The sequence below is a fragment of the Bicyclus anynana genome, chromosome 3 (genome assembly GCF_947172395.1).
Source record: "Bicyclus anynana chromosome 3, ilBicAnyn1.1, whole genome shotgun sequence".
Classification (NCBI taxonomy): Eukaryota; Metazoa; Arthropoda; class Insecta; order Lepidoptera; family Nymphalidae; genus Bicyclus; species Bicyclus anynana.
This window is the reverse complement of record NC_069085.1, coordinates 2810515-2833573: the sequence shown is the minus strand read 5'-3', so window position 1 is coordinate 2833573 and position 23059 is coordinate 2810515. Positions and strand designations below refer to the sequence as shown.

Here is a 23059-nt window from a genome sequence, read left to right as displayed (position 1 = left end):
TCCATTAGGTCCATATTTTTAATGTCCATACTCATGCGAAATTACAGATTTCTAGTAGTAACAGTCTCTGCGCTAAATAGCGGACAGCCACACGGACATGGCGGAACTAAGGGTTCCTTGTTGACTGCGGAACCCTAAAATGAATGAAATGCAATTTTGACAGGTACCTATAAAGTAGCTATAAATGTTTTTTGTGGCTATACCAAAATACTTCTCCAACATTTAAGAATGCAACTAAGAAAGAAGACAATTTCTAGAAACCTACTCAGTTACGATCCCAATTAAATGTTCGAGTGGAAAGTTTTGGCAATTTTCATTAATTAACCATTTAAACGACAAATATTCGAATTGCAAAGGTCATGCGTATTACGTTCCAGAAATAGTTGAATGAAATATGCAACGGGTAAGTACTGAGGCATTCCTTTTGACGAAGATATTTCGGAACATCTCGAAGTTAACAAAAAAATAAAAATGTCATGGATGTATTCAACTTAATTGCGTCTTTTTTATGAATATTTATAAAGTTAAGAACGATTAGTATAGTTCTCTATACTAATATTAGAGGTACTTATTGTTAGTGTTATTGTAGGGGGTAATGTTTGGATATACGAAACCGATTTTGAAAATTCTTTTACCACTGGAAAGCCACGTCATTTGTGAGTGTCATAGGCTATATTTTATCCCGTATTCTCACGGAAACGGGTACTACGCGAACGAAACCGCGTAGCGTCGGCTAGTAAAATAAAAACACTAAATATTTTTCAATAATATATTGTAGATTCGATACATAATCACGAATATTTTATACATAACAGTCTCAAGTAATATTAAAAAAATCTATCTTACTAGTCAGCCAACAAACAAACAAACTACCAATTTAAAATAAGTCGTTATCATACATGTTATACAAATACCAGTAACTTAATAATTTATTTACAGTTCGCATCTATTCACAAATACTCGTACTGCGCAATTTTTTTTTTTCTTTACAAGTTAGCTCTTCAATCTCACCTGATGGTAAGTGATGATGCAATCAAAGATGGAAGCGGGCTAACTTATTAGGAGAAGGATGAAAATCCACACATCCCTTTTGGTTTCTACACAGTATCGTACCGGTACGCTAAATCGCTTGGCGGTACGTCTTTGCCGGTAGGGTGGTAACTAGCCACGGCCGTAGCCTCCCACCAGCCAGACCTGGACCAATTAAAAAAATCTCAATCGGCCCAGCCGGGGATCGAACCCAGGACCTCCGTCTTGTAAGTCCACCGCGCATACCACTGCGCCACGGAGGCCGTCAAAAACGATATTTCAATAACTCAACGTCGACTGTGAGTTTCGCATTAGATTGTTTTTCTCTTTATTACGATACCATAGAAAGTACGAATTTGAGGGTTCGATTCCCGGCTGGACCGATTGAGGTTTTCTTAATTGGTGGTATGGCTGGTGGGAGGAATCGGCAGTGGCTATTTATCACCCTACCGGCAAAGACGTATCGCCAAGCGATTTAGCGTCCCGGTACGATGTCGAGTAGAAACCGAAAGGGGTGTGGACTTACATCCTCCTAACAAGTTAGCCCGCTTCCAAGCTTCTTTAAGCGGCTTAAGTGATGACTTACCATCAAGTGAGATTGCAGTCAAGGGCTAACTTGTAAAGAATTAAAAAAAACTGTCGAGTAATTAAAACATCGTTACAGAATAACACTAGGTACAGTTCCGAATATCCACATCGCCGCGCACAAGCCTTGTTATTACACTTAACGCAAAAAATGAGTGTTATATGTTTGAGTAGGAAATAGTAGTCTGAGACGGATATCAGGTGGCGTCCGTAAAGAGTGGGGAATTAGTGAGCGGTAGCGATCGGTTGGCGGAAACTACTTGCGATATAAGGCGCTTGTCGTACTGTCTTCAATATGCTCGCGGCGTTCGATCGTCCACATTTCTTGATGTGTAATTCTTTATAGGTTACTTGGGATAGGCGGGGAGAGTGGAAAAGGGGAGTGTTAGTAACTGTTAAGGGTTCCCTTAACCGTACATACAACGATCACAAGTGCGTGACTCTACTCAAGGTCATTCTCGGCCATTCTAGGCATTCAATGACAGTTGTTGAAATGTTACAGTTTGATTTGTTAATTACGTTGTCCTGACAAATATTGTGAATCTTAACCCTTGTTCGAAATTTGTTTTCTTATTTTTGTAATCCACTTCTGAGTCTGCTGAAATTTGATATTGTGTCTATTTGTAGAAAGGGCCAATTCTAATTGCGCATCGCGACTCATTTAAACCAACTTCAGGTGATGCGAACTGTATTACAAAGCGCGCCAAACCTCGAGTCGGCTCTGAACACTAGGCATATGGTTGCACAGTAAAAGAAAACATATTCCTGTCGGATTAATAATAGCTGCGTAAAGCCGCGTGTTGCTATAGTCTGGCAAGTTCGTTGATACCACTTCCATGATATGCGGGCGACGGGGGAACAGACTGCGCGAGTGTGAAATCGTGCGTGACGGGGTGCGACGTGCATCAGTCATTCATCGCTACACGCCCCCCCCCGCCCCGCGCGCAACATCAGGAGTATTACGAACGAAGTTGCCAAGCTATACTTTGTCTGAAGACTCGAAGTTTGGCGTAGACTATACCTATTACAAAAAAATTTACCATTAAACTTGCAGCACCGTACGTTAGCACTTTATAAACTAGATTCTAAATATAAGTACTGACAGGACGTGTTGTCACATTCACTTTTAGTTTGGATGAAAAGCAGCGTGCCTAGTGAGTTTTCAATGTTTTCAAACTGTTACTATCGCGTTAACGTAAACGCGAATTTATATGGAATTGAAACAGTTGTACAGTAGTGCCGCTGGATGGCGCTGTTTCAATTCCTTAGAAATTCGCGTTTACGTAAACGTGAATGTCATAGTATCAAATAGCCACTAGGCCCTCAGGTTAGTTAGGTATAGTTAAGTGACGTCATTCTAAATCAAACATGGTGGAATACCAATGATGAAGCATTATATGCAAACGGCATAACTGAGCATCGCGCGGTATGAATATTCTTTAAAATTTTGGGGTTATTTTAAACCGATTTCCAAAAGGAGAAAGTTCTATATTCGGCTGTACTTATGTATGTTTTTGTAAAATATAATATGGCACGTTCTTTGACACATCCATCGGTTATCCAACGCATTAGGGTTGTTATAAGTTTGGCTGATGTCTGTCTGTCTGTCTATGTGTCTATTGCACAATAGCACTTAAACTAGTGAACCGATTTGGATGCAAGAAATAGGTTTTTCAAATATGGTTCTTTTGATTCATCAAAACCGGTTCGTCGTTTCATATAGGGGACTGAAAGCAGAACAATCGAATATACTCGAGCGGGATATAAAATGAAAGTGCATTATGTGTATGTTACAAAACTTTCGTTATATTTTGTTAGTCGTTTCTTCTAAATACATTACTTCTAGCTATTTCTATTAATCTATTTATGTCTATTGGTTTGATAAATTTTCATTTGCTCGGTAAATGCTAACTTAAGGTACCACAAGTATAATTTACATTAAAAATTTTGCTCTTCATATTCATACAAAACTCAGGAATGTGCAATAAAAATATTACATTACAATCTAATCGATAATTCATAAGTGAAGCTATTTATAAATAAATGTAATCATTTTCTATAAATATTTGTTACCTACAATGTTTATTTGATTTGTAAATAACAAATTTAATGAGTAAAACAATTAATAATATTAATGATAATTGCTTAGTTAAATAATAATTGTTTCCATGATAAATATAATTAAAGTACGTGGTTAAAAATACTATCAACGGTTTGAAATTTATCCTGTCTTTAGTTTTTACTTAAATACAGCTAAATACTATTATTTTTTACTTATGAAGTTGACCAGGTTCGAAGATCTGTGGATTCAACATCTTTTATATAATTAATAACAATGCGATTTATTTTATATTATAAATTTCAATATAACAATGGGTTCAGGATGCTGTTGGGGTTGCCCCGGTTTTGCTCAGCGTCAGGTATGTTTGCGCAGGAGCGGACAGACGATTTTTATGCAATAATTAGAAAACGAAAGTCATCCCTCCTGGCAAGACTGCGGGCGAGCCCCAATAGGATCTTGAACATGTTAGCAAGCAAGACTGACTCGCCGATCTTGCAGAAATTTATTTCTGTTTTGGTGCGGTGAGATAGTTTTTATTTTTATCTTGTGTATTGTGTGTGTAATATGTGTACCTACTAACATAATTTTTAAGTTTGTAACTAACCAATGGGCCTTTGTAGCCAAAAATAAAGAAATTATTATTATTATTATAAATGAAATATAATATTTATTTATCCGAAAATGCATCACAAAGTCGAATGCCGTTATGGCAAAAATCACTCATAATTTTGGTACCTAATCTAGTTTGGTCTCTATTTACGAGCATGTATACTCAGAGGCACAATTATCCGCCCGCTTAAATATACTCGCGTCATATTAAAGTGGGCGGATAATTGTGCCTCTGAGTAATCTATTCTCTATTTGTAATTGTACTCTATTGATATAAAAGATGGCATGTAAAACTGTGACAGAAATCCAAGATGGCCGAACCATAGACCACTAACCTCCAAACCAATTTCAAACTTATTTCTTTTTCAGACTCCACAACGGATCGAGGAAGTTGAGCGGGTCCTTCATATCCCCGCTCTTGAGGCCGGGGGATTGACGCATTTCCTCGAAGGACTCGCGGGAGAACTTCGTCTTGAGAGTGGGGTGGGCCCCCCCGGGGGTGGCAGCTGCCCCAGCGGAGGGGGAGGGCGTCACGGGAGGCAGGACTGAGGCACCGCTCGCTACTGACACCGCCTCACCGTTGAACATTGTAGTACCTGTACAAGGCGGTAACTTAAAACTTAAAACTCAGACCTCGTCTGCGCGCTAACCTGCGACCAACGAGATAATCGTTGGTTAATAGTTGGTTGACGTCCGTTACAAACCGATTTTGCGACAGGGTCGGATTAAGGAGGTCTAAAGGCACTCGCAAGTTTGATTGAATGTCCTTAATTTTTTCATACTATTAACTTGAAAATTGGCAGGGAGGTGGGTAACATTTAGTTAACGTTTGCTATGAATAGATTTTGCGATAGGGCCGGATCAAGAAGATATAAAGGCTTTCGCAAATTTGTATGAAAGCCCTTCATTTTTCATGCTACATTGTTCGTGTTTTAATTTATAGTTTTTAAAATGGTGAACAGACTAATGTGTAATAACATAATATAAAACACTAGCTGATGCCGCGCGGTTTCACCCGCATGGTTTCCGTTCCCGTAGGAATACAGGGATAATATACAGGGTGATTCGGACTTTAGTGCGGATATTTTTTTTCGTGGTTCAGTATCATTAATAGAATATAAATCTACAAACAGTTCGATACATTTTATGTAATTTTTTTTTTTTAATTTATGTCTCTAAAATAACAAAATAATGTACATATTATTACTAAACAAGATATATTCAGCTTAAAAGTGATCTGGTGACGTCCTTTAGGTATCAAACGAAAATAAAATAAACACACAATAGGGTGACCCTAAAATTCTGTTCATAAGTAAATAACTTTAGCTAACGATAATTTTGTTATTTTTGAGTTAAAAAAAAAAAAGAAAAAATACGTGATCATTAAATTTTGTTTATGTACAAAATATAAAAATATCCGCACTAAAAAAATTTTCTTCCTGTATAGCCTATAGCCTTCCTCGATAAATGGGCTATCTAACACTGAAAGAATTTTTCAAATCAGACCAGTAGTTCCAGAGATTAGCGCGTTCAATGAAACAAACAAACAAACAAACTCTTCAGCTTTACAATATTAGTATAGATTATGTAGTTAAATAGGGAAAGAAAGTTTACACTGATCTTTACGCGGACGAAGTCGCAGTCCGCTAGTTCCCTTATAAGTTCTAAACTAAGTAATGATGCGTGTTAAATTTTATTTGCAATCATTAGCGCGTCACGGGCAATTACAGTAACTGCAAAAAATTGCCGTGAACATAAGCTTTGATCACTTACCGGAACATAGAACACCTTGCGCGTAGAACAAGGCCGTTCTGTACGCGTCTGCGAGATACTTGGTGTCTTCTAGAACATTCGTCCGACGTTTGTACAGACTCACGCAGCCCGAGTCCAACATATCTGCCAATATTGATTACTATTATAATAAATAAATGCTCATTACTATATAATCAGTGGAAAAACAATAATCATTAATGTTCATTCAAATTTAATGAGTAACTTGATTATAATAAAAAAAAAAAAACCGGTACAAAAACGCAACGTATGTTGTATTTTGTCGTGGTTTATCACACAAGGGAATTCAACAAACGCATTGTATCATTATATATACTTAGCAGGGCTTGCTCTCCTTATATGAGAGGGGATTTGAAGTAAAGAAAGAAAGAAAAGACGTTTATTTAAAAGTTGTGCCACATATTATTGTGCAGAGCCTTGTGTTTTTTTTTTAGATTGTATTTGTGTAAATGCTGCAACAGTCACTGGTGGACCAAATAAATAAATATCACAATGTCTTAACCTAAATTGTAGTGATAATCACCGCCATGTCGAGACCATAAGCCAAGTAGTGGAAACATCAAACACCACTTTTTTATGTTTTGGCACAACCTTGAAAAAGCAGCCATAATATTAAAAAAGAAGCCATAACCAAACCACAAAATAAAATAAGCCTTTATTACTGCAGGTATATACATAACTCCTAATTAATCAGCAGCTTGTCCTTCGACATAATGCTCCCCTATAGAACTCCACTTTTCTCTGTCGCTCGCCTTTCTCGAAGACCTTCTTAAACCCATCCTCCCAACGTATCAGCTCCCTTCCTTCATCCCCCTTGCCATACCGAGGACCCCTAGCTAGTAGTTAAATACTATACAAGATACCGTGCCGTGCCGTGTAGAAACCGGAAGGGGTGTGGATTTTCATCCTCCTCCTAACAAGTTAGCCCGCTTCCATCTTAGACTGCATCATCACTTACCATCAGGTGAGATTGTAGTCAAGGGCTAACTTGTAAAGAATAAAAAAAAAAATGATACTATACTATATTTTATACTAGAGATAGGGTACTAGTGCACAAATGTGCATAATTGTCTTAATTTCATTTAGTAGCTTATTATTAAAAGAAGGGAAGGTTTTTAAACACATACTACCTAAATATTGTCTACAATGTCGAGTTGTGTGTTTAGGAAGTAAAAGCTATATATAAATGAATCGCTAAATTCGGATCACTTTTTGCGGTGATTTTGTAGGCACATAACAACATATCTACAATATGAAATAATAATTGGTTTAATATGTATAACAATGTCCTCACCACAGAGGTCCCAATACCCCGCTCGCACTTGGCACATCACCAGCACAAGCAGCGCCAGCACGGAGCTCCGGCCGGCGCCGGCGCCGCACTGTATGCACGCGCCGCACAGTTGGTTGCTCAGTCTACCCTCATACGTCACGCTGAGGATCTTGTCTGCGAGTAGCACTAATGGCGGGCATACTATCCTGGAATTTATAATTAGCGGGTTTCTCGTAATTTTAATTCATAATCAACCATATTCGGCTCACTGCTGAGCTCGATTCTCCTCTCAAAATGCTGGCCCAAAGCGGATTGGCAGACTTCACACACATTGGAGGTCATTTAAAATATGTTCAAGTCCTGTTAAAAAACGACCATAGATGATCGCTTGTTGTCACAGATATTGAGGCAATGCCAGCAAGTCATGATGTATATAGTCATAATTGTTAAAGTGCATACTAGTTCATGGGCAAAGATCGAATATATAATATATTTATATTATACTGACCCATATAATAAAATAGTTATTTGTTGTGCTAGTTTCCAAAACAGTTGATTACCATGAATAAGTGTTTTGATTTCTAAGCGATCAAAAGATTCTAAGGTGAAGTTCGAAAATAGAAACCAGAGGCATTTCTTTTGGCAAAATGTTGATCGAAATACACTTACTTAGCCGGAAACACGTTGATCTGATAATGAGTAACCATAGACACACTCTTCCCCGACGCGATGGTCAGTTTCCTCTCCGTCCAATGCACATTACAGGTGACATCTTCCAAAGTGACTCGTAGAGTGTCAGATAAGTCTATTGATTGTCCTTTCGCAGTCGGCCAATAAGCGTTTCCTGACATCTTAAAAGATATTAAAAATTTGAAAATTCAAAACATATAGAAACATTTTTTACACCAAAAACTCTAACAGAGTTATCGTCCAATTGTTATAAACATTTGGAAATGCAAATTAACCGAGAAAGCTGAATTTAGGATATGACCTGGGGAAGCCTAGAAAAGCTTAACTTCAAATTATCTCAAAAATGTAATTGACCTTAAATTTTAGATCTAATAAAGAGCAGCAAAAAAGTATTCAATCAAAATTTTCGCGTCTCAACCGAGTTATTGTAAAAAGACTGAATTCAACCCTTTTTTGAAGATGGCGGAAAATGCACATAGGAAATCTTGGTCGACAATTTGAAGTTAGGTAGGTTTGGCAGCTTTTTTAGGCTCTCTCCACGTCGTCCATAATACAGCATTCTCGGTTCATTTGCATTACTAAGCCGAATCTTCCGATCTATCAATTGTAGTATGTAATACACTTGGCTGCATGTTTAGTTGCAATTATTATTGGCAGATTTATAAAACCAAAATTAATTAAACACTACAATATTACGTCAACACACTGACCTCAATTTCGCTTAGCAGACACACAATACATGTGATCTTATTTTCTAACATTGCTTTCCAAAATATTGAGTACTCGCTCTCCTCTGGACATTTTGATATCACTACTGGTATGCACCAAGATGCTAATTGCTAAAAACAATAAAAAATATTAATTGTATTCTTTATATATAACCATGAGTTTTAGAAAATATTTGATTATATTATACTTGTATAATGAATAAAACCTTACTTACTTTATAATAGGACGCGTTAATATAAGCTTCAGGATCTGATTTAAGGGTAAGTCGAGAGTCGTCGTAAGGCACTACTTCAGTCACTATGTTTTTGGACGATCGCATTGCTACTGACTTAGATCGAGTCATGTTTTCTTTTGCCTGAAACATTAAAATAAATATAAATAATTCTTGTTTGGTACGTGATATCTATTAAAGTTAACTTCACATACCTGTGTATCTTGAAAACTCTTCCATTTAGAATCTAGAACAGTCAGCCCACTGGGAGTTTTATTGGTCAAAGACTCAGTCAGTTTGTGTAAATTTTTCACTTCCTGCGTAAAACTATTCAACAAGCCAGGGTCAGAGAAGAGATCTCTTTTAGCAGGCCTTTCTATCACTTCTTCTTTAGGCGCGGGTCTCACAATAGGCTCGACTTTGGGAACTATAGTAGGTTTAAAGATTGCTTTTTCGGAAATCTGAGGCACTTTTATTTCAGGCATCAAAGGTTTATACTCGACTGTAAAATCTATTTCTGATAAGAGGTCGAATGCTGTCGGGTCAGATTTAATTTCCTCGACTTTGGCCTCGACTGGTTGATTTTCGGAAATTTCTTTTGCAGTATTTTCTACGGGAGGAGGTTGAACTACAGCCTCCGTTGGCTGGGAAGGCTGTTCGGCGACATTTTCCTTCACAGTTGACACTGGAAAGGAAAAATAAAAATCTCAAACTTTTGTCAAACATTTATTTCCAATAATTACAATTCTATCTACAATTTCGTTAATCACATACATAAATATTAAACACAACAATATTTTGCTTATAAGTTCTTACCTTGGTTGCTGGTAAAAGTCACGTTCGTGTTGTTTTGTGGCTGCCCAGATTGCATATACGTCGAGCAGTTCACATTGGCACCATAATTTGTAGTGACTTGTACAGCCTGAGATACTATCTCATTTGCCTGGTTTGTGACAGTCAAGTAACCATAAGGAGGGTTATAATAAATCTGTGAATTATTCGTTGCTTCTGAAGGCACATTGGTATTGCTTTGGGGGTTTTCTGATGGAGACTGCAAGGTTTGACAGGGTCCAGCATTAGTATAGACTCCTGCAGCATTCCAATTAGGATCTTTTGGCATTGATTGTGGATCAACGTTCTGTTGACCGTAATTTGTGTAAGAATTTTGTGACCCATAATTATAATCATAGTTTCCAGAAGTAGGATTGTAGGTGTATCCAGGGTGATTCTGGTAATTTTGTCCGTAACCCGAGTTTGATTGGTCTGTATATTGCGCGCCAGTTGGTTGATAAGTTTGGTCTGACATTTGCCCCATAGGACTAAAATTTTGATTCTGAACACTTGTCGAAAGAGCTTGTCCTGTGACATGTGATTTTATGGGTTTATCGAGAGCATCTAATTGGGACAAATTTGGATCGACATAACCTGCAGCTTCACTGGGAAGACAGTAGGGCTGTCCACTGCTAAATGCAGTCACGCTTGTGTTAGCTGTCGATGTTATTGCGCTTTCTGCATTTGTATAAACATATCCGTGAGATATACTTTCGTATGCACTGGAAAAGGGATACTGCTGATTCGCACCGTAACCTGATATTGTAGGAATAGCACTGGATGAATTGGAAATAGGATCAGGTAATGATTGGAAATTTGTATTAAGATTTGACATGCTTGTTATGGGGTTCAAATGGCTGGTTGGGCCAGCTGTATGAACGTTTTGCAATGTATTCGAAAAATTTTGAGCAACGTTTGATACAGAAATTTGGGTTTGTTGCACTGGATTGGAAAACTCTGGTGCAGCTGAAATTGATGTATTTGACATCGAATATTGTGTTGGATTTGGCCCTGAAATGTTTTGCTGATTTGAAAAAGTTGATGTTTGGTTTATTGGAGTTGATACATTTTGCATGGTATTTTGAAAATTCGACATTTGGTTTGGTGCTTGGGCATTAAATGTATTTATATTTGGATCAGTCTGACCATATTGCGGCATTGGATTAGCTATATTTGGTAAAGAAGTTTGATCATATTGTGCTCCAGGATTTGGTATCGCAGTTTGACCATACTGCGCCATAGGATAGGAAGTATTAGGTACTGAATTTTGGCCGTACTGTGCTGTAGGATTTGACACATTAGGTACTGAAGTTTGGCCGAACTGGGAAGTTGGATTTGCAATATTACCTACCGAAGTTTGGCCATATTGTGCTGTTGGATTCGAGACGTTTGATACTGAATTTTGATCATATTGTACAGTTGAGTTAGGCACCGAAGTTTGAGCATACTGTGCCATTGGATTAGGCACACTCTGCACTGGAGTTTGCCCATACTGAGACATAGGATCATTAGTGTAACTGTAGTTATTATCTGTGGGCAAAGGTGATCCCACAATGTTCGTATTGGCATTTAGTCCAGCATTACTGTATGTAGCTAAGTTCGGAGTATACGATTGGGGATACTGAACGCTGAATTGCGTTTGGCCGTATTCACCCCCATAGTTGATTGCAGGTTCATTTTTTGGTGCAGATATTTGCATTTGAGCAAAGCTTGCATTGAAGTCTTGACTGACAGGAGTATATTGCGACAAATTAGGTTCCGGTGTCGCTGGCGCCTGGTTCATCATGTAAGGGTTATTGTAGATGTTATATTGATTTGTATTTGAACTGACATTCGTTTGGTTATCTGTAGAGTAAGGTGTCGAGTTTTGAGAGTCTGTCACAACAGTGGAATTGTTGTGTGTCGCAGAATAGTAAGGGTTGGAATATGTTTGAGGGTCAGGTATTTGAGGGGCATACTGCGGTGGCGTGTATGAAGTGTAACTATAGTTGTCCTCCGGTTTACTAAACTTGTTCATGGGATACGCGTAGTTAGCTGCAGGGGCGTAAGGGTCATTCTCAGTTGGCGCGTACGCTTGTGCATATCGCGCGTATGGGTTGGTCACATTTTGCATTCCTTGCGGCATTACGACACCATCGGGTAAGTTGGGCTGTGGGATATCCGTTGCTGAAAGAATATATACCTCAACTTAGTACTAATAATAACAGTTTGAAACATGGAAATTTAAAAAAACACATTAATATTTACCCTCTGATCCCACAGGGGCCGGCCTCACTGATGTCGGATAAATGGTTTCGGGATAGTATGCTTCGTTTGGCAAGGGTTCCATTTGAGCTAAAATACAAAGCATTGAGTTGTAATCAAAATTGACATTACTTTACGGACATTAATAAGTTATGAATGACAAATTTATTTTGCTATTCTCAGTAAAGATTCGTCAATTTCACCAGTATTTTATTCTGACTGATTGCGAATACCAAAAGGGATTCCTTATTTATGAAAATATTCTGAATGTTCGGCATTAAGTACATTTAACATTAATGTAACGAATCACTGTCAAAGATAACTGTAAAGACCTACCTTGCGGAGGCGGAGTGTTTCTCGCCATTGTTCTGTTCTTCATATAAGGCAGATAGTCCTTTAGCTTCAGTCCAGAGCCAGCTGGGAGTGTTGCGGGGACAGCTTCAGCAGGCTTTGTCGCTGCTGACGTTACGGGGGTGGGAGCTACAAAATTAAAAAAGTCTCTTTACAATTGGACGCCCGCGACACTGTTTGCATGAAATTCTGTTTTTCACAAATCCCGCGAGAACCGTGGATTTTTTCGGGATGAAAAACTCATGTGTTAATCCAGGGTTAATTCTATCTATTTCACACTTCAATAACAAACATAAACACACACAAACTTTCGCCGTATGATATTAGTGTGATTATTCGAATTCTAGAATACACTCTAGAGATATTAGTGTAATAACTTGGTATAGACTGCTTTGGATGAAACTGTATGTATCAGTAGAAATAGATTTGCTGTACTTATTTTTTTAAAATTACTCTGTCGCTATTCTACATATAAAATTATTTAAAACAGCTAACAGTAGAACTCAAAACCCTTCTGAGACTTGACCAGTGCGTGTCGCACGATGCTAATATTGTACTAACCCTTCTGTGTCGCCATAAGCTGCGCTCTCTCCTCTCGCTGCACTTGGCACACGCTGCGCACACGAGTCAGCAGCCCGGTCACGTTGTGCGACAGCTTGCGGTAAAACTCCAAACCCTTCTGAGACTTGCCGAGCAATTCCGCGTGCGTGTCGTACGATGTTATCAAGGCTGTAAAAAACAAAGATTTATATGGACAATTGGGTTGACTACCTTTAAATGTTTTGATGAGACATTCAGGAAAATCAAGTCAATATATAGATGTAGAGCTTGCTGTGTCGCGGGTGACAAACATTCCGAAGGACCACGGTATGAAAGTAAATAATTTTTACGAAATGAGATATAAATTAACTAAAAGTGGTTTTGTAGTTAGTTTGTTCGCTGTAGAAGTAAGTGCGAGAGAATTACCAGCAAAATCTCTCTATAACTTGCTTAAATACCTTGACCTCGTTAGATCTACAGCTAGATCTATATTAGAACGGGTATTCAAAGCTGCTCTAGTAAAATCTTATCAATTTTGGCTAGGCACAGGCAACACGAGCAAAGGGGATAGTTAGTTAACTGTCAGGGACATCCTTAACCCTACACCCATCGGCCACTAGTCCGAGACTCTGCTCGGAGTTTTTCTCTCTACCACATGATGGACCCGGCACACGATCGACCCGACAAAATTAATAATAAAACGTTTCTAATGGATATCACAATACCGTCTGATCATAACATAGGAGCAAAAGATGATGATGACAGCTGTTATCCCAATAGTATAATAGGTGTAACAGGTGTTGTGGTACCTAATTGGTGTAACAGGTGTTGTGGTACCTAATTGGTGTAACAGGTGTTGTGGTAACCTACCGTTTATAAGGCCATCGCGTTTCCTCAGCACGTCGGCAAGCAGTCGCCGCGAATCGCCGTACGACGCGTAAAGCGATGTAAGCTTGTTTATAATGTTCTCTTGCGCTGCCAAGTTCTGTTCAATTATTTTTACCTGTAAATAAAAGAGGTTTCGGTACATACACAGAAGGCTCAGAGTCACACAGCGGGCGATGAAACAAGCTATGCTTGGAGTATCTTTACGTGATCGAAACAAAACTGAGGAGATCACACAACTGAAAAGTTGGAGATGCATGCCCTGGAGCGGATTCCTATCACAACTCTAAGCACTGGCGTGGGACGGAACTATATGAGCGTTACAAATCATCAGGGCATCGGCTATCGTCGGTTAGGTAAAAAGTTTAATTTATCTATTTAACATATTTTAATAGGATAGCATGGGAGGTGTTAAGTGGAACCATTCTCACAGTGGGCGTGTGTTTCTCGATCTCCTGCTTGAAGATGTCCTTAGGCGGCTCGTTGCTGCGCGCGAGCAGCTGCGACGTGACGTCATCGACAGCCAGCAACGTAGCGAAATGAGTTATACTCACAGTGGGCGTGTGTTTCTCTATCTCCTGCTTGAAGATGTCCTCGGGCGGCTCGTTGCTGCGCGCGAGCAGCTGCGACGTGACGTCATCGTCGGCCAGCGCGGTGCGCAGCTGCTGCACCAGCGAGTCCCGCTGTTGCTGCATCTCGCGCGCTTTGCCCACCACGCGACGCATCACCTTCATCGTGTCGCGGTCCAGGCCCTCTGTTGACGATTAATATTTTCATTATGAATAATTTAATTAATTTTTAAATTTAATAGTTTAAAAAACTAAAAAACACGCTTTTAGCACCGCCAATACATATATTGGATTTAAGTCACGTGACTATTTTTTGTATTCCTGACAGTAAACCCTTTCATTTGATATCCATATCATGGGGGTGAATTTCAAACAGCCAGTCCGCCATCTTGGGGAGGCTGGCATATTAGATTTGTAATGACGGTTAGCTAGTCATGTATTGTCATCAGAACTCAGAGCGTGTGCAAAATTTCATCTTAATCGAAGATTGGGAAGTGGGTCAAATTAAGATTCCAAGATTTTCTTACATACATAGTTACAAGTGAAGCTAATATAAAGCGTGTAAAAAGAAAACTTAATTAATTTTTAATATCATTTGTGACAATATTTATATATTGTCAGTAGGAAGTGAGAGAGATCTTCATGTGTTAAATGTAGGATAGAGGTAGGGGTAGGGAAGAAGTGCACAAAAGTCAAAGCGAAGCTTGACTGGGTCCGCTAGTTTTAAATATAAATATGTCAAGCCAAATCTGACATTTCAACATATGCATCTTCTATGCTTGCCTGTCCGGAACAGACCCACTCACCAGCGTGTAAATGGTATCCAAGCATTGGTAAAGGGTTGAAATGGTGGTCGCTGGTGCATTTACATGCTTGCCGAAACCTCAGCCAAGTTTCGGCAAGCATGTAAATGTAGATTAGATATAGTATAAGCCTCACCAATGTTCTCAATGCTCGGTATCTTGGCCTGCAGCACCTCCAGCGGCTGCGACAGGAGCCGCAGGTTGGTGATGTGCAGCGTCATGGCCTTGTGTAGCACCTGGTTGCTCTCTGTGGTGCGCGCGTGCGCCTCTTGGTACTTATGGTACTCGCGCGATATCTCCGTCTGCACGATGGACGGCGGCCGGGGACCCATTTGCTTTTGGTACTCCTTCTCTTTCAAGGTTTCTTCCTGTAGATGATTGATGATAATGATTTTTTAACAAAAAATTAACGTTCTAATATATAAATGCGAAAGGTTATTCAACACGAAATCTCGAAAACCGTTTATAGTTAGTAGGTACCACTAAGAACGGATTTTGCCATAGGGCCGGGTTAAAGTGGTCTAAGGGCGGACGAAGTCGCGGGCGTCCTCTTGTATCTCCTAAAAAAGAGTTTCATTTCAAAAGAGCAACTGTTGAGTTTCTTGCCGGTAATTTCTCAGCAGAACCTGCCTTCCGAACCGGTGGTAGAATCTTTACAAATAGTCAACTGACGTGTCAAAAGTGCTTGTAAATTGAGCCTACTTGAAATAAATGAATTTTTGATTTTGATTTTATTTGAAATGCTTTACGATTCAAAAATTGTATAGATTGCAAATCGGAAGTATGAAAACTTATCACTTCAAAGCCAGATATTTCGCAAACAGATCTCTAAATTAAAGAAAGAATAACAGATCAATAATATTTTTAACCAACTCCAATGACAACCCACAATATGGAGCCCAGAATCAGGAGCTAAAAGATTGTCCATAAAGAACATGTAAGTGAGGGTATCCCATATTACCACTCTGTCAGCCTGATTACTATTCCCATGTAAAATTACAAATTTCTTGCAAAGTCTATTAAGTCACAGACATTGGATGTCATGACTAGACTATAATAATATTCTGTATTAATTAAGCAACCCTAGAAACAATACATAATCTAAAACCCTAATTATGCAGAGTGAGACGAATATCTTAGCATTCCATGGATTCACTGTGCGGGTGCCGGTTCCATCGTGGTAGAGAGAAAAAGTCCAAGCAGAGTCCTGAACTTGTGACTACAGGATGTAGGGTTAAGGGATTCCTTGACGATCGATCAACACTTCCTGTTCTCTGCTGCTGCAGACCTTCAGTTTTAACCGTACAATTTTATCTGATAGAAATTTTAAACACATTTTGATTAAAATTTCTCTTAGAATAAACTGTACGCTAAAAAAACTGTACTTGGAAAAAACTGTACAGTTCTCAGTTTGTAATACATCCATATGTAGGCAACATATGGATGTATTAACAGAATAGTTTGAATGTACTGTAAAACAGGTCTATAGTCTATAACTCATAGATACCTGAATAAGCGACTTGATTTCTTCCAAGGAGTGCTCCACATCACTGATAATTTCCGCGAGACTGTTCATGGAGTCCACGAGGTTCTGGATAATGTCTGCTTTCGCGTTCATCGCGGCACATCTGTCCACTATCTCTTGAGGTATTCTGTAGGAAAAGCAATATTATAAAGATTTTTGCCTTTTCAGTGTTCCATAGTCCACAAGGAACCCTTATAGTCTGTCCTATTACTTCTAGATTACTGTAATTTAGCATGAGTATGTACGAGTATATTGAGAATATAAAATGAACAAAATCGTAAAGTAAATTCTTAAAAAAAAAAAAATTATGGTAGATACCTCCTTAAAAATTAAAATGGGCATTATTTTTTTTTACTCATTTATCTCTTACTTTGGGGTATTGTTGGATAAGTTTTCAAACGTTATGAGGATCTTCTACCACTGCTTTTTTTGTAGTAATTAGATATTGCTTTTTTCTTATTTTTTTACCAAAATTACTAATCCTATTTTGATGCGGTTTTTAGTGATAGGTTCAAGTGTGATTGGTGCATGTTCTTAGATAGGTGTAGCAGTAAAAACTGACAAGAGGGTGCTGCAGTAAAAATTTGTTTGTGCATCACCAAAACTACTTTAAACATATTAACCCAGACTATAGATTAATTGCTTAATTTAAATTGCACATCTCTCAGGTAATTATGGCCTAAGGGTCTTATCAATTTGTTAAAAAAAAGTATACTATAAATAGTTTGAGGTGAATGACTTTTTTATCAAGAAAAAATTGATAAGATATGAGATTAGCAGTAATGTCTTTAGAGCACGCATTTTCTTTGTATTATTAAGATTACTCATTGAGACTTGCATAGATATGAGATATTAACTCACATCTTTTAAAAATGCGATATATTTTAATACTATAACTTGAAGGCAATCTTTGAATTTAAGTGGAATTCCATCACCTAATAAACAACATGCCTCACAGAACAATCCCTTTGTAACATCTTATTACCCGACCGCAAGAAACGGTATGTTTTTCGCGCGTATCTTGTATGTTTGTATGTATGTATGTAATATTCTTTATTACCTCATGTCTTTCAAACCGCTGAACTAACTTAAATAATTAAGATATCGTTAGATTCGTCTTAACAACCCAAATAATCTTAGATAGGTGAAGTTAAAAAAGAACAACACGACGACTGTGAGATGCTATAGACTCGCGGTGATAAAAAAACGTTTTTTGAATATTGCGATATGGGTATCAAATTCAAAGAGAATTTCAAAATGGTATATCTTGTCCATATTACAAAACACACAATTAAAACGTTATTTAATTATTAATCGCTACACAATATACGCAAGGTAGATGACTAGGTGCAGGTTAGGCAGTCCTGTGACCTGTGGACCACGGGTCTTCAATACAAAAATCATCAGTGTTATTTACTTGCAGAAATTAATGTAGTTTAATTCGCAGAACAAGCTATATTTTAACAAGAACCAAGTATTCTTGTGGAGTAGGTCTATCAAACCATCACTTATAATAAACCAACACTTCACAGGGCACTTCAACCTGAGGTATTGTTATTAACCCTCATTTATGCCTAATTACACGAACCACCACTCTTCGAAGCAAAACACAGCAATGCTGATTGATCGCAGAAACACTGTTACATAGAGGTTTACTACTACATAAGGTCAATACGCAACATATCTAGTGAACACAAAACAACATTGTCGACTGGGATGGCCAACTAAATGGTTAATGATGATTAAAAAACCAACATACTTCTGATCCGCATCCAAAACATCCAACTGATCAAGCTGCAGTGAGGACATGAACTCCGTCAGCTCAGTGTTCTTGGACTCCGTCTGGTTGACCACGTGTCGCAGCAGCTTGGCCTTCTCCTCTGAGTACATGGAGGACGCCTCGTGCGCGCCCATGGGCACCAGCCGCCCGAAGATATCTGGACCTGACACCTGCAACAGAGACCATCATTAATAGCCTGCGCAATATTAAAACCCATCGGTTTTTCCTCAATCCTGTCTTCCATCTATCAACCTGCAGAAAATCCAAATTGTGCAATCAAAGAATACAACACAACATACTGAGGAGTATTACTGGTGCCCCATGGTTTACTTGCAACAATAAAAAACCCACCAATATCTGAAATAACTGCAAAAAGCTCAAAGAATGGCTAACTCGTCAACCCAATTGGCTCACTAATACACTGATAGTAGTTCCGCAAGGCAAATGCCTCAATGATCAATGACTACTTGATGGCAAAGCTATGGGTCTGCTGTCACAAACTATCTAATATGTCTGAGATATCATAATTAAAAGATTTTAGTTCATGAAAACATAAAATTGGAACCAACTAATTTTTATTGGCCTACCCTCACTTAATCTATTTTATCTGACACAAAGAAAACATGTCTATACCATAGATAATAATAGCCCACTTCCAGGGTCAGGGCCTCTAACCGTGTGGCGCGTCGATTCTCTTTCTACAATCGCAAGCGCAAACCCAAATTTATTATTGACATAATCAAGTTATCGATCGTACCTGTCATTCTGATGCATTTTTTAGTTTTGAAGCTTTAGCGTTTGCAGAAAGAGAATTGATGTGCCACCTGGCTTGAGGCCCAGGTCTACCTTCTTATAGGTTTTTTTTCTATAATATAGTATAGTCTCTACCTCTGGATCATTGAAGTTGATGGCCACAGCACTGACCAGGCACACAGGCTTAAGGTCAGACAACATATCCTTCTCCGGAACCTCTTCATGATAGATGAACTCATTCTCATTCTTAGCTGCCTTCCGTTTCCCTTCAACCACATCATTAGTGAATGTTAGAGCTTCCTGAGTAACTTGCACTGGTTCAATGTATTTAGCAAGTTTTCTCGCTTCAGCTAGTTTATCCACTGCTTGCTGGTAAAAGGCTACTCTTTCGCCCATCTTCTGTTGTTCTTCTGCATGGATTCCTAAGAAAAAACGCACATTTGTTTTATCTAGACTTAAAACAGAATGTTACCTGTATTAAATAAATTTTTCTTATATAAACATAGTTCATGCAAGTCAATCTACGTTAATATATAAAATATTATAATCTGTAAAACACACTTACATCTTTCAACTTTTACATTTATATTAGAAGGACTAGGAATGCACATATGAACACAGTTATGAGATTTAATCATTAGGGGCATTTTACAGTAGAACTATTACAAATATCCATACACAAATTATTTATATAATTAAAAATTATGATACTAAAAATGTCATTAATTTCATAATTTACATAAAATGCGACTTCATCCACCCTTAGACCTTACTTCAAATTAGGTAGTTCGAATGTGGTCCGGGGCATGACCCTCCAACTTTTTAGTTGTGCATTTTAAGAAATTAAATATCATGTGTCTCAAATAATGAAGGAAAAACATCGTGAGGAAACCTGCATACCTGAGATTTTCTTCTCTGCATGTGTTAAGTCTGCCAATTTGCATTAGGCCGGCTTGGTGGTATTTGGCGTAACCCCTCTCATTCTGTGAGGAGACTCAAGCTCAGCAGTGAGCGGACTATAGGTTGATAATAATCATTCATACTTACCTTGATACAAACAGACAATGCAGCCGATATAAGCAACTTTGAAGGACAGATAGCGGTACCAGGAGTTGTAGATCTTGGTGCCTACAACCTCATGTATGGTGTCGCTACTTCCAGATGGTCCGAGATGTGCCAGTGAGTTCTTGTAGAAGTACAGCACTTGTGTTGCTACAGAACCTAAAAAGAAGCCACATATGAATACTTTTATTATTTCTATCTACTTACATCAATCAGCCTTTCTTGATGCATACTGTTTACCAACAAAGAAATTAGAAATGAAAGTGGAAAACACATGTCATTTCATAACTTATTTATTTTAAATGATGTATGGTTTGTTTATAAAATGTTATATAAAATATATTAACCATATTTAATTGTTCTAAGCCAATTAATCAAGTTTATTTTCATTAATTTAAACACAAGTTAAATATAATTATTATTACGTATGAAATGACTAGTGATTTATACCCTCAGTTTTAATTTGTTTGTTTGTAAACAGTACTCATTGAGAAAGGCTGTAGTCTAGATATGTATTTTAACAAATAATAAATTGTTTATTCAGCCAAAAGAAAAACTTTCTTGTACTACTAAAAAACATGAATATTTACATAAATTAGTTTGTACATTACAAAAAATATGACTTAATATGTATTATGAAATCATTACTGACAGATATTATGACCTACATACACTAAGAAAGGATTTTTTGAAACTGAAAACACACACCAAGAAAGAATTTTAGGAAAATAAAAAAAAAAGACTTAATTCAGTACAAATACTGGGTGGCAGGCTCAATAATTGAAAGATTTAATTTAATTAATAATCGTAATTAAAATACTAACCAATAACACTGGGCTTCCTTGTATCCTGTATACTTTTATCAAGAATACACTCTTGGGCCTGTGCAAAACAAATTTCTTGGAGCAAAGGCATTATGTCTGTTGATATATCAGCACCAGACGGCAAGGGGTTTTGTTCTTTGAGGTAATGGAAGGCCCAAGCAGCATACTGATAATGCTGACACGCTGATTTTAAACTGTCAGCAGTGGTGCGTGGCTCAGCTGCACCCAATTGTGTGTGGAGCACCCCAATGTTGTATAAAATGCATGCCATTTCAAATTTTATGTCCGCAAGTGAGTAGCTCATGTTAGCATAGAGGTCCTTCCTGTTATAAAAATTATCTACATGAAAATCAACTCATTGTTATGTATTTAATATAAATTGTTTTTAAGTTATATACGAGAGAAATATAAGTTGAGTTAAGAAATATCAGTCACAATATTGCTGTTTTTGAATAACTTAATAGGAATCAATAAATAAGAATCAACGGTTTATCAAACAATAATTTTGCATATTCATCTTCCTAAACTCTTAAGCTCCAATGCATATTAAATCTAATTCTTTATTTCAGTAAGTTTCTACCACAAACCACTGATGATTTTAATTTAGAATTTTCATTTATATGTCAACCTCTAAATTTCATTTTGTTCTGTTCTTTTTCTAGTATACGGGATTGAATAGTTAAATTTGGATTTTCATAAAGATAGTGATTGGCATGATGGATGTTTGTGATAGTCAAATGATACATAATTTCATTTTTAATAAATGTATTCAAATGTATATAATTTAGAACTAGTAGTCAAAGGAAATATAGCTACTGGTGTTAGCTGACAAAAAAATCGATACCAGCAGCTAATTAGATTAAAACTCTCACCATGCAAAGGTGCATGCAGCGGGCGCGCCCTTGGTCATTGGGAATCGACTCTGCATCGCCCGAAGCTGGCAAAAGTATCGCAAAAGGGCGCTCAGGCCAGCCGCGTCGCTGGTTGCCCTTACGGCGGCTGAGCGTAGGCCCTCCAACTGATGTATCTCATTGTTGTAACTATCAGGGTCTTCTTTATAAGCTTCCGCGATGTACTGCAAAAGTTCTAGAACTCAGCACACAAAGGTAACGGCAAAAAACCATTATCAAAGAGATAAACTGTGTCAATTACCTGTTTTAGTTTTGGACCGAAATGCGTATTTTCCGGGCTCACTTTCAACTCGAAACTGATTAGTGGCAATTTCGGCACCGCTTCCATGTTTTGTTTATATTTAAAATGGTAAATTCGCTATGACAAAAGTAATTTCATCACAAATTATTTTTCTTTCTGCATTTCTTTGACTTGCACTATTTTTATTTTAATAATTTTTATTGTTCGTCGTAGATCATTAGTCTCTGATGGTCACAGATTATTATAATAGATATTGTGATTGTGTCAAATTGTCATTGTCAGAATAATTTCAAAGCCCATAGACTTCATTTGTCGTCTGTGCGTCTGTGCCCTTAGGCCTAGTTCGGATTACTTTAGTATTTTAGTTGAGTACGAACGATTTTTGGGCGGTAAATCCAAAAATATTTCGTACCATAGAATTATTTTGTACAAGAAGGGCTGTCAAATAATGAAGTCAGGACCACAGAATGAAGGTCAGGACGAAAAATGAAATGTTCTATGCTTAGATACATTTATATATACTTTGACACCTATATTATCTATGTATCTAAGTATATATAGGTGTCAAAGGTTCTATGCTTAGATACATAGAAGGTTCTATGCATGTAATGTGCATGTGTGTGCAACCCGGTAGTGTTACACCGTGCACTGCACAAACGGCTAAAAAGATTGCTAGCTAGAAGATTGAAGAGCACTGATTGTTATCGATACTCGATAATAGATCATCCGTCACCTTGGCATTCGTAAAGTTATACATATAG

The 23059-nt window shown here is 37.8% G+C and overlaps 1 protein-coding gene across 1 annotated transcript; it reads right to left on the bottom strand.

Moving 5' to 3' along the window:
- Positions 1 to 755: 755 nt before the first annotated feature.
- Positions 756 to 22535, bottom strand: LOC112055574 (tyrosine-protein phosphatase non-receptor type 23). Its single transcript, XM_024095756.2, has 21 exons — positions 22299 to 22535; positions 22019 to 22221; positions 21147 to 21469; positions 20308 to 20481; positions 19396 to 19682; positions 18487 to 18677; positions 16710 to 16854; positions 15339 to 15570; positions 14385 to 14584; positions 13816 to 13948; positions 12967 to 13134; positions 12391 to 12534; positions 12058 to 12144; positions 9796 to 11976; positions 9195 to 9664; positions 8983 to 9123; positions 8750 to 8878; positions 8019 to 8200; positions 7371 to 7555; positions 6059 to 6181; positions 756 to 4881 (listed from the first exon to the last, which is right to left on the bottom strand). The coding sequence occupies exons 1-21, from the start codon at positions 22383 to 22385 to the stop codon at positions 4640 to 4642; spliced, it is 6027 nt and encodes a 2008-aa protein (XP_023951524.2). The 5' UTR covers positions 22386 to 22535; the 3' UTR covers positions 756 to 4639.
- Positions 22536 to 23059: the final 524 nt, after the last annotated feature.

What these genes read in the sequence shown, in the direction of transcription:
- LOC112055574 (XM_024095756.2), bottom strand. Translation starts at nt 22,385, where the DNA reads ATGGAAGCGGTGCCGAAATTGCCACTAATCAGTTTCGAGTTGAAAGTG. An exon ending in AAACACTCCGCCTCCGCAAG is followed by an intron (nt 12,145 to 12,390) that starts GTAGGTCTTTAC and finishes TTTGTATTTTAG; the next exon opens with CTCAAATGGAACCCTTGCCA. An exon ending in AGAGTTTTCAAGATACACAG is followed by an intron (nt 9,124 to 9,194) that starts GTATGTGAAGTT and finishes TTAATGTTTCAG; the next exon opens with GCAAAAGAAAACATGACTCG.